General features: G+C 41.9%; 1 protein-coding gene across 1 annotated transcript in view; it reads right to left on the bottom strand.

Annotated features, from left to right (window-relative positions):
• LOC121582435 (leucine-rich repeat transmembrane neuronal protein 4-like) overlaps positions 1 to 15,270 on the bottom strand; it is a 125,316-nt gene extending 110,046 nt beyond the window's left edge. Inside the window, exons 1-2 of the mRNA XM_041898207.1 lie at positions 14,537 to 15,270; positions 3,485 to 5,046 (exon numbers count right to left, since the gene is read on the bottom strand). Coding sequence (XP_041754141.1) covers positions 3,485 to 5,046; positions 14,537 to 14,540 — 1,566 coding nt within the window. The 5' untranslated portion in view covers positions 14,541 to 15,270. The remainder of the gene's footprint in view (positions 1 to 3,484; positions 5,047 to 14,536) is intronic.
• Positions 15,271 to 15,744: the final 474 nt, after the last annotated feature.

The raw sequence follows: 15,744 nt of genomic DNA, 5'->3' as shown, positions 1-15,744 counted from the left end.
AGAATAGCCTAGCAGGAGAGCAAAAGGTTACTTGTATGTGCCCACGTGTGCATATGCTGCACATGCACTCAAGCAGAGACACACACCTACGCACAGGAGGAAGGTATTTGAACTGTGAAACTGGCTGCGTTTACACAGGCAGCCCAATTCTGATCTTCTTTTCACAAATTGGTCTTTTGACCAATCAGATCATCTCTGTAAAATATCTGATGTGAAAAGATCTGATGTGATTGGTCAAAATACCAATTAGTGGAAAAAAATTTCAGAATTGGGCTGCCTGTGTCAGATCATGATACATTTATCACAGCTGGCCTCAATAAGTTAGACATACATACTGACCCGGTCTGAATTGGGTAAAAGGATTTGACATTGGTTTAATAGGATCTGTCCTTTAATTCTGTCTGTTGTTTCGTGTTTTGCCTTGTAGTTTGATCCAGCCACAGAGGAAAACATGCCAATCTGCTGGACTTTGCTTTAAAGACCACTGATCTCGCAAAAAAAAAGCTTTGAGCTGGCAGTGATCACAGGACGGACAGCCGTCTGTGGAGAGCAGTCTGTGTGTATGTGTGGACCCAGCCCTCCCAATCTATCTGTCTAGTCTGGATGGCTGCCGATTTTTCGGCCTGCCTAACTGCCTTTCCTGTATATGTGTCAAGTTTCCTACCCTCTATGTATCCTGCCCTGCCAGCTTACCTGCTTTCACCTGTCTATGCCTGTCTCGCTGCCAGTCTACTGTTCTACCTGTCTCTCTGCCTGTCTCGCTGCCAGTCTACTGTTCTACCTGTCTCTCTGCCTGTCTGGCTGCCAGTCTACTGTTCTACCTGTCTCTCTGCCTGTCTGGCTGCCAGTCTACTGTTCTACCTTTCTCTCTGCGTGTCTGGCTGCCAGTCTACTGTTCTACCTGTCTCTCTGCCTGTCTCGCTGCCAGCCAACTGCCTTTCTGCCTACCTACCTGCCAGCTAGCCTCTCTGCCTGTCTGTTGTGCCTGTCTCACAACTCTTCAGGCTGCCGTGCCTCCAGCACAGGATGACTCTAATGGCACTGTCAGCCACAATAACCTGTCAAGGTTATTTTTGCACGGAGGAGAAAAAGGCCTGCACTACTAGTGTAAGCACACAGCTATATAACTGCATAAACAATTAAAACACATGCAATGAATGCAAACATTCATTGACACAGCAACCTTTCACCTAAAGTATCTGAAAACACACATACTGTAGTATTTTATTAATATTTAAAATCAACAAATCCTAGGATTAAACAAATTCAGCACACACACATACCCTAGGCCTATGGTTTGATATACAGTATTAGAGCCCAGTGGCCCAACATGTTGTAAAATAAGTCTAGAGGCTTCAATAAAATAAGTTTAAGGCTTTGAAAAGTGGATTTTAAAAGGAACAAAAGGGAGAAAATGGTGACCACCAAGCCAGATGGGGAGAAGAGAATAAGAATAGACGTTTTAGAGGTAATAACATGAGGAAGAGGGACAAGGTAGGTAGGGAGAATAAGTAGAGAGTGCCATTAAAGATGCACTTGGGTCGCCTTGGGGAAAATTTTAAGGAAGAGAGCAGTCTTTGCTTCTTTTCCAGGTAATGCGATTGCTATATTGGTGATCTAACACCCTCATTAAGCACGGATCAAAAGGCGCTGCGAAAAGCGACGGCACAGAACCACATTGTGTAAGAGACAGGATTAGGAGGATGAGAGAGATATTCTCTCACTAACTGTGAGTGTTTGAAGTCCCCCGCATGCCTAATTGTCAACTGAAGACTGAAGACACTACCATCTAAGTTCAGCTTGCCTGCTGAATTGCAGACCGATTATTTGCCACTGGCAAGCCTCAGAGTGTTTGTGGTGTGATGCTGTTCAAGCAATTAACAATCTGACTTAATGATCTTGGTTTTTATGAGAAATAAACATACATGTACCTCAGGGAACACTGTGATGTCATAAGATAAATTAAAGTTTTTTTGTATCCTTTTAGCAAACACGGTTTTGCTTGTCACATTTTCAGGCCTGAATAAATACGAGAGTTGCCAAAAGGGGAAAGGAAGAATTACCTGAAATTGCAGTGGAATATTAGCGTATTATTTTCCTTTGAACTTGTTGAAGACCCATTTGAGCAATTCTCTACCTTGTAAGAGTAACATATTGAGTAACACAGCATATAAAAAAGCATATGAGTGGGCCAAATCACCAAAGTCATAAAATCCACAGCCAGACAGACAAACAAACACACTGTCTTCAAAGACACTAACAGCATCGGAGCTAAACGGTTACAGTGAACACAGAGAATAAACCTTGAAACACTTATCCAAGACCAGTTTAACCAGATCTGATTGAAGACCATTTAGGAGTAAGAACAACACTTTATATAATACAGTCCTAAAAATAAACAAACCTTTTTTGGGTGATGCAACTTAGAGGACAAAACAAACAGTAGGAGCAAATAGAAATGTTTAAATTATGTGAAATGTATGCTTAGTTTCTATCTGTTGAGATTCTGCTATGTTGTCAAAAACGAGGTGGTTCCAAAAGAGTGAGAAGCACTGGACTTTTAGTCCCACAGTGCCACTCTCTCCATAAAATGTGTTTTACCATTTATGAATTTGCCCAGTGAATTCAAACATGCCAAGCAGTGGCACTCCTTATGGAAGTTTCAGACAATGCATATTTGTAGTAATACATGTATTGCGATGTATGTGTGTTGTATATATGTCTGTGTGTGTGTGTGTGTCTGTTGTACACCTGTAGGTATGAATGTAAGGTGAAGAAAGAGAGGCATAGATGGAAAGCTAGTAGGAGGGAGCTGTGTATGAAGTGTTTCCCGGCACCCATTGTGAGTCAGTGCTATATTAGGTGTAGGATGAAGTCATCAATGGAGAGGGAACCTTTTTGCTGACACAACAGTGTCCATTATCATTCCAAGTGTCTAGGGATGAATCTCCCCACAAACAAAGTGGCTAATTGAAAACAGAACTGAAATATGATAAACACAAACAAAACAATGCCTTTGGCATTTTGGAGGGTAAAAACTGCACCTAAATAAGCAATTGAATCCACCTCTCAGAATACATGGAAAAAAACGGTCACTTATCACAAACAAAGCCTGTGGCACACTTTAAGCTAGTGAGATTATTCAGGATAGGAAATGTAAATCGGTTGTACTTATTGCATTTCAACACAATTTTACATCAAACAATGTTTTTCCTCTCAACAGACACAAGGGTGTAAGTGAATACCAAACATTTTCTTTGAGCACAATGAACTCAAGACAACGATAGCGACACCAACATCCCAAAGCGAACACACCATTCCTTACCTAATGTCCAAAACAAAGCTACAGCCAATCCAAGACGGGAGATACGGAAAGAAAGCCACAGATGTAATATCTATCAAAAGCAGTGTAAACATTTACCTCAGGTTGCCTCGCTGTGGAAGAGATTTGATTAGGAGGGGTGGCGGATGGTGTGGGTCATACCTCGCATTCCCTTGAGCCTGAGATGGTGTAGGTGCAGGAGCCAGTCCCATTGACAAGCACGTCCATGGCCTCCGAATTGGTGGGCTTGTAGTCCACATAGTACTCCTGCAGTGGGGAACTCAGCGTGCGCTCCGTCTCTCTGGCTTTTTTCCGGCGCTTGCGAGCTGCGGCCGAGTGCTCCTGCAGCTGCTTGACACTGCTGGGATAGCGCTTCCACGACACGTAGATCACCAACAGGATCATCACCACAGACAAGAACAGGGCAACACTCCCAGCCACTATCTTGTGAAAGGACACATGCTCAAACTCCTGTTCAGGTGGTGGTGCCACGGCCGAGGTAACAGCTGGAGACGTAGGGCCTCCTTTGGATCCCTCCTCTCTCTTCCCACCTCGCGTGGGTGGTGTGGGGTAGGCTGGGCGGCGTTCTGTCTGGTCTGGGTCATTAGAGGGGGTGGGTGGGGCGCTGGCCGTGAGGGGTGTGATTGCGGTGTCCCGACACACACTGTGGGTGTCAACGGCATCCATGACCTTCTCGCCCTGGGATTCCTTGGGGGCAGCGCATATCATGTTGTTCTCCTTGTTCCCCTTGAAGTTCCTCAGCCAGACAACCAGGGGGCAGACCACAGGGCCACAGTCCCACACATTCCCCGCCAGGCTGATGGTGGTCAGGGAAATCCAGGCAGAAACGGTCTCCTGGGACACATTGGTCAGCTTGTTGGAATCCAGATTGAGTGTTTGAAGGTTGGGTAGGCATTGGTAGACCGTAGCATCCACCTCTTGCAGATCATTGCCAGACAGGTCCAGCTTCTGCAGGGAGGTCCAGGTCCAGGTCAGGCCTTGGCTCATGGAGCGGATGCGGTTCCACTGCAGGTAGAGCGCCCGCAGGTTGTAGAGGCGTGGGAAGTGGGAAAAGTTTATCTTAGAGAACTGGTTGTGCTCCAGGTGCAGCTCAGTCAGCTTCAGCAGGCCTGAGAAGGCGTTGCGGGTGATGCTGCGCAGGCGGTTGTAGCCCAGGTCCAGGAACTCTAGGTTTCTGCAGTCCTGAAACAGACGCACAGGGATGCTTTTCAAGGAGTTGGAGCGCATGTGCAGGCTGAGGAGCTTGCGGAGGCCCTGGAACTGGCCCGGCTGCAGGGACGCCAGTTTGTTGTAAGACAAGTCCAGGTTGCGGAGGTTGGGTACAGGGTGGAAAGTGGTGTTATGGAGCATTGTGATCTTGTTTGAGCTCAGGATCAGCTCCTTGAGCCTCCGGACGCCTTGGAAGGCCAGTACATCTACAGAGGCAATGTAGTTGTGGTCCAAGTAGAGCCAGATGAGCTGGTTGAGGCCCACAAACTGTCCAGCTCTGAGACTGACCAGACTGTTGTAGCGTAAGGACAGGCCTTGGCAGCCCCCTGAGAGGTTCTTGGGCACATCGCGAAAAGCGCTGGACTCACAGTAGACAATTTTCCCATCGCAGCGACAGCTCTTGGGGCATGGACGCTCGCTGAGGGACGGAGATGCCGCCAGCCACACCTGCATGAGCAGCGGCACCATAAGCCAGTGGCGCTGCATGGCAGAGGCTGCAGAGAGGGACAGAGAGAGAGAGAGAGAGAGAGAGAGAGAGAGAGAGAGAGAGAGAAAGAAAATATACATTTTTACTGAAAGTGTCTGACAACAACCCATCTGGTTGAAAAAGGTGTAGAAAATTGTGGTTTTGATTTGGTTTTAACTGCAATCGACCAGAATTTAGTCTTCCCACAAGCTGCCACAGTGCTTGAGGCAAAACTAGAGAAGTCATAAAAGCAAGCTGGAAACATCAAATTAACATTCAGGAGCTGGCGATTGTGTACAAATCCAGAGGCATATCAATTTAGAATCTAGCCACTTCACATTGAACCATAACAGAGCGGTTAAGGGGTCTGATTGAATCATGGTGTTCACTTCCACCAAGTTCAAACAAAGGAGTCAGCTCTCTAGAAACCCTATGGAATTAAACAACTCTGCTCTGTCCAAGCAAAATACATACATGAATACGCACGTCGTTAAATAAGCAAAACGCACAGACAAAAAAAGGAATCTGATCATGCTGTGCCGTCTATTTGGATATCCTGCTACTGCTACTTGGGATTATATAACATAGAAGAAATACTGCAGATACAGACTGTTGAATCAGTGATGGTGGTAATGAGAATCGGTCAGTATGAAGATCTTAATTTGAGCCAGTTTACTACAGCAGGAAATTAATCCTACAGCAACAGAACATTTGAATTATTATGTGGATTATAATTCATAGACATTTTTGTAGGGGTTGATATATTTTTCATAGGGGAAAATCAAGTCTGAAATTTCAAAGTGGAAATTACAAACTTCAGATGTCTTTTTAAACCTCAAATACACTACAAGTTTTACATTTCCTGAAAGTTCTCCTGTAACAGGGTGATAAAATTAAGATCCAATATCTGTACATGTAGCCTGGTGTGATATCGGTCTTCGTCCTTAGGTGAGAGTGAGCTGTTTACATTAAAAGCGCTCCCCTTACAGAGTCACTAACGATCTGTTATTAAGGGTACATTGATTTTCTCCTGAGGAGTGCTTCCATTTCTTATGTGTGCTCTTTTCTCTGGGCTAAACCTCTGTAATGTGATACCTTGTAAACATCCTCTAATCAAAAGATAGGCTGAACGTGTGGTTTAACATAGTCCATAGTTGTGTTTAATTGGTTATCACATGTGTATGTCATGGTGACAGTCCAATCATCCTAGATTTTACTCTATGAAAGAAAATGTGACAGTGATGTTGTCTGCATGCTAAAGTTTCAAATGTGTTGCAAAACTGAACAAATTATGTACCCAGAGTATTCTATCAGTGAGATAGAATGAGACCAAGGAATAAAATGCTTTTGATGGTACTTGGGCTTCAGCGCTTCATGTTCTAAAATTCATATTTAAATGTTATCATCTCGGGGCGACAGCTTATCAGAATTAATTATTTGACCAAGGGTGGCCGAGAAGCATGATATAGCATTTGAAGAGTTCCATTACAAAACGCTATATATCCATTTTCAAAAATGTTGGTAAATTAGCTTTTATTGTTTAATTAAATAAATTATATTTTCATGGCATGGGGTTGTTCAATGACAGACATGTATTTGTTAAAAATATAGCACTTGATTGTTTCATTTCAGAGACAAATAAACATGTTTTTCTTTTGCAAAATGCTATATATCCGCCTCACTCTCAGATAAATAAGTAGTACTACTAGGTTTTACAGTCAAATGTAACAAATAACTACATTTCTGTTGAATTGCTACATTTAAATACAAGTTCTTATATTATTTTCATTGTATGTACAGTATATTGAATTATTATTTGCAGTTGTCACTATGACAATGAACACACCCTGAAAGCACTGAATGGTATTGTGTTACCACCTTATTAATAGGCCTACAGCAGGATGCGTTGATCAGTTCATTGACAGGTGTACTGTAGAACGATAAACTTTCCTCTAGTGTGGATGCTCACCAATATGGGTTTGAGTATGGACTCGCGATAAACTTCTTTAATATAACACTGCTACTGCAATCTGTAGAATGATAACAAGAGCGCTTGACTTTGTTTATTTTTTACTTAACTAGGCAAGTCAGTTAAGAACAAATTGTTATTTACAATGACGGCCTACCCCGGACCAATTGTGCGCCGCTCTAAGGGACTCCCATTCACACCCGGATTGTGAAACACACTGGAATCGAACCAGGGTCTGTAGTGACGCCTCTAGCACTGAGATGCAGTGCCTTAGACCGCTGCCTCACTCGGGAGCCTTCTTAAGGACACTCATGTGAAAAGTGTTTGTTCACGTCCATCTACGTCAACATTTGTAATTGGCTGATGCCATAATCACTGTCGGGTGAGGTCAGCATAGGGCTAACATGTGCTAGGTTATCTGATGGGAGCTGCTACAATGTAGCGTTCTATCTAAGTAAATTGACGATTTTAATTGCGTCTTGAGATGGAGAAACTGTTTAAATTTCAACCGTTTCTAATGTTCGCAAGTGTGGTCCCACACTTTTAAAACAAATTATAATCTAATTAGGCAAGCCAACATTATGGAAGCACAACAATGTTTATTAATTTTAAAGGACATTTCATTGCATGTTTTTCCATGTTTTCTGTGTGATACATTATGTGTGGGCAGCTAAAACAAAGTGTGTTCGTCAGATTCAGTGTGCATTTACACATCCTCCTAAGAGAATCGAGTGAGATGCATTCAACTCTCAAATGCTTCCATGTGCAGCTTTATTAAAATAGATTGTGAGATACATAATTTAGCTTGTACCCTCTTCACTCGGCACCTTCATGCCCTGATTAACACTATGTGGTTTAATGAGCAGTCCATGCACTAATGCTTCACTAAGCCATCTTCTTCTCCTCAGCTTCTTATCTTATTCAGAGAGGAACAGAAGTCGCCCTCAGAGGTGTCACTCATAAGCTGTGTCTCTGTTACCACCTCTCTACCATGCTTCCCTTGTCATTACCATTTGGTTACCATATCATATTGGTTAACTATCACCTATTAATTCCTAACACTTCCATTACCACTTCAGTTCTTTAGACTTCTTTCCCCTTAAACTGCATAGCCTGTTTTTGCCTGTTCCAACGCATACAAGTCAGTCATTAACACCTCTGCATACCCTTGGTACACCTTAGCTTTTTATTGTGACTACCATTATCACGCTATGCTAGGACAAACTGTATAAGTCCATTTACTACTTATCCTCTTATAATACTGTAACAGAATCACTCAGCTGCTGCTACTACTACTACTACTACTGCTACTGCTCCTACTACTACTACTACTACTACTACTACAACTACAACAGCTACTACTACTACTTCTAGTATTTAGTATTTATTAGGATACCCATTAGCTGCTGCCAAGGCAGCAGCTTCTCTTCCTGGGTTTCAAACTGGAATAAAACAATTACATCACAACAAAACAAAACAGCCTACATCATAAACAAAACATTGCATCATACAAGACATTATTACTTAATTATTACACATTTACAATATAAAATGTACAATACTACACTACTACAATATAACAATGTGTGTGTGCGTATGCGCGTGTCTCTTCACAGTCCGAGTTGTGCCATGAGGTGCTGTTTTATCCCGTTTTTTAAATCTGATTTTACTACTCGCTTGAGTGACTTGACGTGGAAGAGAGTTGCTGGTAGACATGGCTCTATGTAGTACTGTGCGCTTCCCAGTTTGTTCTGGACTGTCTTGTGGGGAATGTATGGATGTCTGAGCGGAGTAGTAGCTGTTTGAACAGACAGTTCGGTGCTTTCAACACGTCAATACCTCTCACAAAGGCAAGTAGTGATGCAGTCAATATCTCCTCTACTTTGAGCCAGTAGAGATTGACATGCATGTTATTGATATTAGCCCTCTGTGTACAATTAAAGGCCAGCCGTGCTGCTCTTTCTGGGCTAACTGTAAATTGCTTATGTCCTTCTTTGTACCACTTGACCATATAACTGGGCAGTAGTCCAGGTGTGATAAAACTAAGGCCAGTAGGACTTGTTTTGTTGATTTTGATGTCAAGAAAGCAGAGCAGCGATTTATCACAGACAGACCTCTCTCCATCTTAGCTACCGTTGCATCAATATGTTTTGACCATTTCAGTTTACAATCTAGGATTACACCCAGCAGTTTAGTCTCCTCAACTTGCTCAATTGCCACATTATTCATTACAAGACTTAGATGAGGTTTAGGGTTTAGCGAATGATTTGTCCTAAATACAATGCTTAAGTTTGTTATATTTCGGCCTAACTTAACACTTGCAACTGATTCTAAAACTGACTGCAGCTCTTTGTTAAGTGTTGCAGTGATTTCACTTGCTATGGTAGCTGACATGTACAATGTTGAGTCATCAGCATAGAGAGCCTTCAGAAAGTTTTCACAACCCTCAACTTTTTCCACATTTTGTTGTGTTATGGCCTGAACTTTGGATGGTGTATCAAAACACCCAGTCACTATAAAGATACAGGCGTCCTTTCCAACTCAGTTGCCGGAGAGGAATGAAACTGCTCAGGGATTTCACCATGAGGCCAACGGTGACTTTAAAACAGTTAGAGTTGAATGGCTGTGATAGGAGAAAATGGAGGATGGATCAACAACATTGTAGTTACTCCACAATACTATTGTAATTGACAGAGTGAAAAGAAGGAAGACTGTACAGAATAAATATATTCCAAAACATGCATCCTGTTTGCAACAAGGAACTAAAGTAATACGGCAAAAAAATTGGCAAAGCAATTCACTTTTGTCCTGAATACAAATTGTTGTGTTAGGGTCAAATCCAATACAACACATTACTGAGTACCACTCTTCATATTTTCAAGCATGGTGGTGGCTGCATCATGTTATGGGTATGCTTGTCATTGGCAAGGACTATGGAGTTTTTTGGGATAAAAATAAGTGTAATAGAGCTAAGCACAGGTACAATCCTAGAGGAAAACCTGGTTCAGTCTGCTTCCAGCAAACACTGGGAGACAAATTCACCTTTCAGCAGGACAATACATTTTTTTCAGCAGCAGACTATGATCGATAATGTAAAAAGTTGCACTGAAGTCTAACAAAACAGCTCCCACAATCTTCTTCTTATCAATTTATTTCAGCCAAGCATCAGTCATTTGTGTCAGTGCCTTACTACTACTACGACGACGGCAGGGATATAGATCCTTCTGTTATTAAACAAAGAATGAGAGGAAGAGCACAAAGCTGACCTAATGTACAGACAAAATAAAAAATAACTTGGCAAATAGGCACTATGCTATGATCTTTGAACACACAAGTGGCTCATTGTTGAGTTTTCTGCCATGGACAAAACTGCTATCAAACGCAGCCATGCCCACATTGTGGCTGGACAGGAGCCTAACGCACAGGGAAGGACATCCCAGCAGACTAGCCTATGCCTTCCTATTAGTCTCCAATTATCATTGAGATGATTGCCAGCCTGCCAAAGCAGCCTTATTTTCCTGGTCCTTGGGAACCAGCGCTTCATGTCCTCTGTTCGTATTGCCTCAATGTTCTGGGGAAACACAGATGTCTTTGTGTAATTACAGAAATGCTCAGCAGATGCATTGGTATTTGCAGTTTGGTATTTGCAGTTACTGAAGTAGGCGGCCTACAGTACAAACAAGGTCAACTGGATGAGAGAGAATATGTGGTGGATTCTCCTCAATACACCAATATCCAAATGTGCGTGCACTCATGCTAGCTTGCGCACACACACACATACATGCAAGAACAGATTGTGTGTTAGTATAGATTTGCTTCTCCCTTGCATCTGTTTTCTGATTTCCCCTGACGGGAACTGTTCCGCCAGGGTGGAGTGACTGAGAATAACCAATCAACCCCCAGCCCTCACAACACCATGGATGAGTCTGTCACATCCTCTCTCAGAGCCACCCCCTGCCCTCTCCAAGTCTTTCTCAAATATACCTTCACTACAGGCACGTGCCAAACCTCAGCACATTGGCCAATTAAGTCACTGTGAATAACCTTTTAATAAATGTAATGTAAATATAACCTGATTGTGGCGGTACTGACATGCTTCAGGTCTATATTTGCTGAAGGAATGTCCCAATGAGAGCTACCTGCAATACAGTATTTACTTTTTAATCCTCAAGCTACCAACATATTTTATATACATGGATTTTGACTCCAATAATAAACTATTGGAAAATGCAACAATCATAGCAAAATATCAACTTATTTCTTATCAAAATATTATTAGACATGTAATTAATGTTATCTGAAATAAAAGGTGTAATTAAGTCTGCTATCCAACAGACACTAGGAGACAAATTCACCTTTCAGCAATACAATAACCTAAAACACAAGGCCAAATATACACTGGAGTTGCTTACCAAGATGACATTGAATGTTCTTGAGTGGCCTAGTTACAGTTTGACTTAAATCAGCTTGAAAATCTATGGCAAGACTTGAAAATGGCTGTCAAGCAATGATCAACAACCAACATGGCAGAGCTCAAAGAATACAAAAATAAATCCAGGTGTGCAAAGTTCTTAGAGACTAGACCCAGAAAGACTCACAGCTGTAAATGCTGTCAAAGGTGATTCTAAGATTTACTGACTCAGGGGTGTGAATACTTATGTAAATGAGAAATTTCTGTATTTCATTTTCAATATATTTGCAAAAGTTTCTAAAAACATGTTTTAACTTTGTCATTATGGGGTAGATAGGTGAGATCCATTTTGAATTCAGGCTGTAACACAACAAAATGTTGAATAAATCAAGGGGTATGAATACTTTCTGAAGGCACTGTATATCACTGCTACAAAAAAAATCATGTTTCATAATTTGGTGGATTACAAATAAATAAAAATTCCCATGCTCTATGCATAAAAGGTTGCAAAACGGCTTTTCCATGCAACCTGTTGGCACATATGCTCATATTGCTATATGGCTTGTGGGCTTTGTATTTGCAGAAACAAGACCACATTGCAGTGCATGGCAGTGTGCGTACCTCATCACTTTATGGGCCATGAAGCCATACGTGCGCCACATGATGCAGCTAACAAATGGCATCAGAGGAGTCGGTAGTTTAACTGCCAAATGCTCTGTGAGATGACTGAGGGAGCAACTTTTAAGTAATCAACAACGGTAATGTGATTACAAGACCAAAGTTTATGGATGACAAAGGTGCTTTTTGTGTAATGGAAATGATGCGTTAGAAAACAAGTGAGTAGTTTTGCCTGTTACCTAAGGAAGAGAGAAAAAGCACAATCAATGCAATCCAACCTGCGTGATGGTCATGGGCAATTCAAGTGCTCAAGCTATGGCTATATAGCCTAAAGGCTATTGCAAAACTATGAAACTGACTAAATAATAAATAGTCATTTATTCTTATTCATGTGTGAAAATTTAGCAGAATTAGTTATTTCAGACCTATTTTGCTATTTAAAACTGGGACCATGCATATTCCAGTGTGCCCCTCAGATTTGTTCTGGATTTTATTTTTAACAAAAATAATAATAATAATAATAATAATAATAACGTGTTTATTTTTTCTTCTCTGTAATAGTACTAGCCACCTAGAAATTGTATGAAGTTGGCTTTAGCTAGCCCAAATAAGTTCCTAATATCCCAACCTCATAACTAGCTACCAAGAAGACATTTCAGCTAGCTTGTCTAACTATCTTAGCTGGCATGCCTGCTTGCAAGGTTGGTAGACTTTAGAAAAGCAAGCAATAACTAATAGTAGGCCTACTGAATAAGACTCACATTACTTTAAATAATTTACCCTGATTTTAGCAGGGCTGCAGAGAAGCCTATTTAGTTTCTTTAAAAAAAGAACCACCAATCAGGATACAGACAGCTCAAGAGGTATGATTGGATATGCAGAAAAATACACTTTTTTTTTTTTTACATAGATGTAAGCATAATGAGTATGGCTCTAGAGTGCAGGAAAATCAGTAACGTTTTTTTTAAATGGCAAAATTCTCCAATTCACCCCTTCTCCAGACCACCCCCAGTCATCCTAAGGTAATTTGTGCCACCTCAGATTTTTGGGGTGCATGAAGCCCTGGTAAACAATGTATCGATGCAGTGCAGTAGCCTGATACATCATGCCACCTTAAAATTAATGGCACAGCATAGCCAGTGCAGTTGGCCATCTGTGTAAGAGTTAAATAATGGCCGTGGATATTGGGCTACATAGGGCGACGATAACGAAGGTAGCAGAGGCAGAGAGAAAAAACATGGAAATGAACCGCTAACACAAACATACTGATGATTTCAATCACCAGGGGGAAGCTATTAAAAAAATCTAACCACATCCGTAGGCTAGCCCTCATCACACACGCACGCAAGCACGCACGCAAACGCACCTACACACACACACTTGAGCGAACATGCTCACACTATGTAATGCACAATTTGCAGGCTGTTCGTGCTCCAAATGGAATTAATCTAGCCTCTTGTAGATTCTAGGTCCAAAAAAATAAAAGATCCACAATCATCTCTCAATGACCAGACAGCAAGAGAGCGCATAAAACTGTCTTCACGCCTCAACACGGAGCAGGTGCACACACCGCTAGCCTACTGATGTATGATATAGCAAAGCAAAATAAAATATGAATCGATTTTATTAGCAAAGGTTACCTGCGTAATCTGGATGTAATCCACTCATGAAACTGAAATGGTCTGTTCTCAGTTAATGTTGGTCCCGTGTAGCTCAGTTAGTAGAGCATGGCGTTTGCAACGCCAGGGTTGTGGGTTCGATTCCCACGGGGGGCCAGTATGAAAAAAGAAAAATGTCTGCACTAACTGTAAGTCGCTCTGGATAAGAGCGTCCGCTAAATGACTAAAAATGTAATGTTGGACATACCACTGACACTTCTAGATCACGAAATGAAGAAAACCTAACAACGGATGGGCTGTCGATAATTATGCAGGACCACGCTTTGTAAAGTTGACTTGCATCCAACATAAGTCATAATTAGCATTCCAGTCAATGATCCGAATTTAGTGTGCTTCTTAAACCAGTTAAGATGAAATAGGATGCTCCAAACCATATAGCTAACGAACAGATGCATTAGACTATAGAGCTTTTTGTAAAATAAACAGTTATTTCAGATGCCATCTCTGGCAAAGCTAGAACGGCATACTGGCGTATTTGTTATCTGTCCTATTGTTAATCGCACACAGGCATTAATCGCCTGTAGTAAAACAATAAAATAAAATAATAAACACATTGCAGCTCTGCGACTCTGTGGACTGTGTTTGGCACATCCAGACTATATTCATAGCGACAAGAGCGTGCTGAATGTATTTTATAACAAATAAAAAAATAACAATGCTTTGGGAAATCTCAAGTAGCAATACACATTTTTTATCTGAACATCCTAGATCTTTATGCACTCAGACACAATAAATCGGCTGGCATGTTGGGAGCGAATTTGAGGGAAAAGACGCAGCTTACCTTACTCTCGTTTCCACTACATGGAGCAGATATGATACATTTACAGGCACATATACTTACCCATATCAGCTTATCTGTCAGCTCCTGTCCACAGGTTTTAAAGCCTTACAGCGCGCGACAGCTGAGTCCGCATGACACGCGCTCTCATCAGACGGTACGGTTCTAGTCCACGACTCCAGTCGCTTCACGCAGCCGCCGATTCCAACGCGCACCTGCCCGTCGCTGCCCCCGGAATTTAAGCGAGTCAGAGGGGTATCCTTGTGTCAAGCCTGTAGTTTCACCATGGAACATGTCTCCGGATCTAGTTTTCTATCATATCCATGCACATAATTCCCGCGTAAAATCGTGGTGTCCAACATTAACAGCGCGCCTGAGAACAAACGCTGCCACATCCAAGTCATATATGACAATCCAAAATAAGCGTGATAGCAAAGTTGAAAGATTCCAGTCGAAACGTTCTCATCACCCTCCAGCCATCCATTATGGCATGATGCACAAACAACGATTTTCCCAAGAGGGTGTGTGAATACCAGCAGACCTCCCCAGTAAAAAGCGACCCAAAATGTTTATGCTAGGACTGAGGGTGAATTCACATTCCCTCCCGAAAGAAGCTTACCCTGATCAGAGGAGTATTCGAAGGGTCTGCGGTAGTTTTACTCGGTATTCACCCCTATTCTCTCCTCAATTCCAAATACAGAAGTGCATAAGTATAAGCGTTTGAGTAGTTAACAATCACGTCTGCATGTATCATGGCAACTTTATCAGGCAGAATCGGAATGCCCTCTTCTGGCGAGAGAGCGCCCCCCGAATAAACATATATTATCTTCGGCTCTCCCTCAGCATACAGTGCACGTCTTTGTAGGTTGTGTGTCGAAAGTAGCAAATATAATGACATAGAGAAAGGGATATTCTCTGATGCTGACAATTCACACGCTATTTCACGAAAGGCTATAGCAATTTGCAAACTACATGTAATGATAAGCTACCTGTTGCAGTTTTCAATTGGTTTGATTGTGCAATTTGAGATTTTTTATGGTAGCCTAATGCACCAGAGAGATGATACAATCAGGGGCGTCATGCACCCCAAAAATCTGAGGGGCACAAAGAATATGAGGATGGCTGGTGGGTGGTCCAGGGGGGTGCTAGGCCACCATCCATACATTTGAGAATTTTGTATTTTTCAAACACCTGAAACAGCTTTTTCCTGCAATCTAGAGCCATAATCATTATGCTTCCTATGTTTTATTTTTTTTATTTTTTTCTGCATA

This window comes from Coregonus clupeaformis, chromosome 15 (genome assembly GCF_020615455.1).
Source record: "Coregonus clupeaformis isolate EN_2021a chromosome 15, ASM2061545v1, whole genome shotgun sequence".
In the NCBI taxonomy this organism is placed as follows: domain Eukaryota; kingdom Metazoa; phylum Chordata; class Actinopteri; order Salmoniformes; family Salmonidae; genus Coregonus; species Coregonus clupeaformis.
The sequence above is the reverse complement of the archived record's forward strand: the minus strand, read 5'-3'. Positions and strand labels throughout refer to the sequence as shown.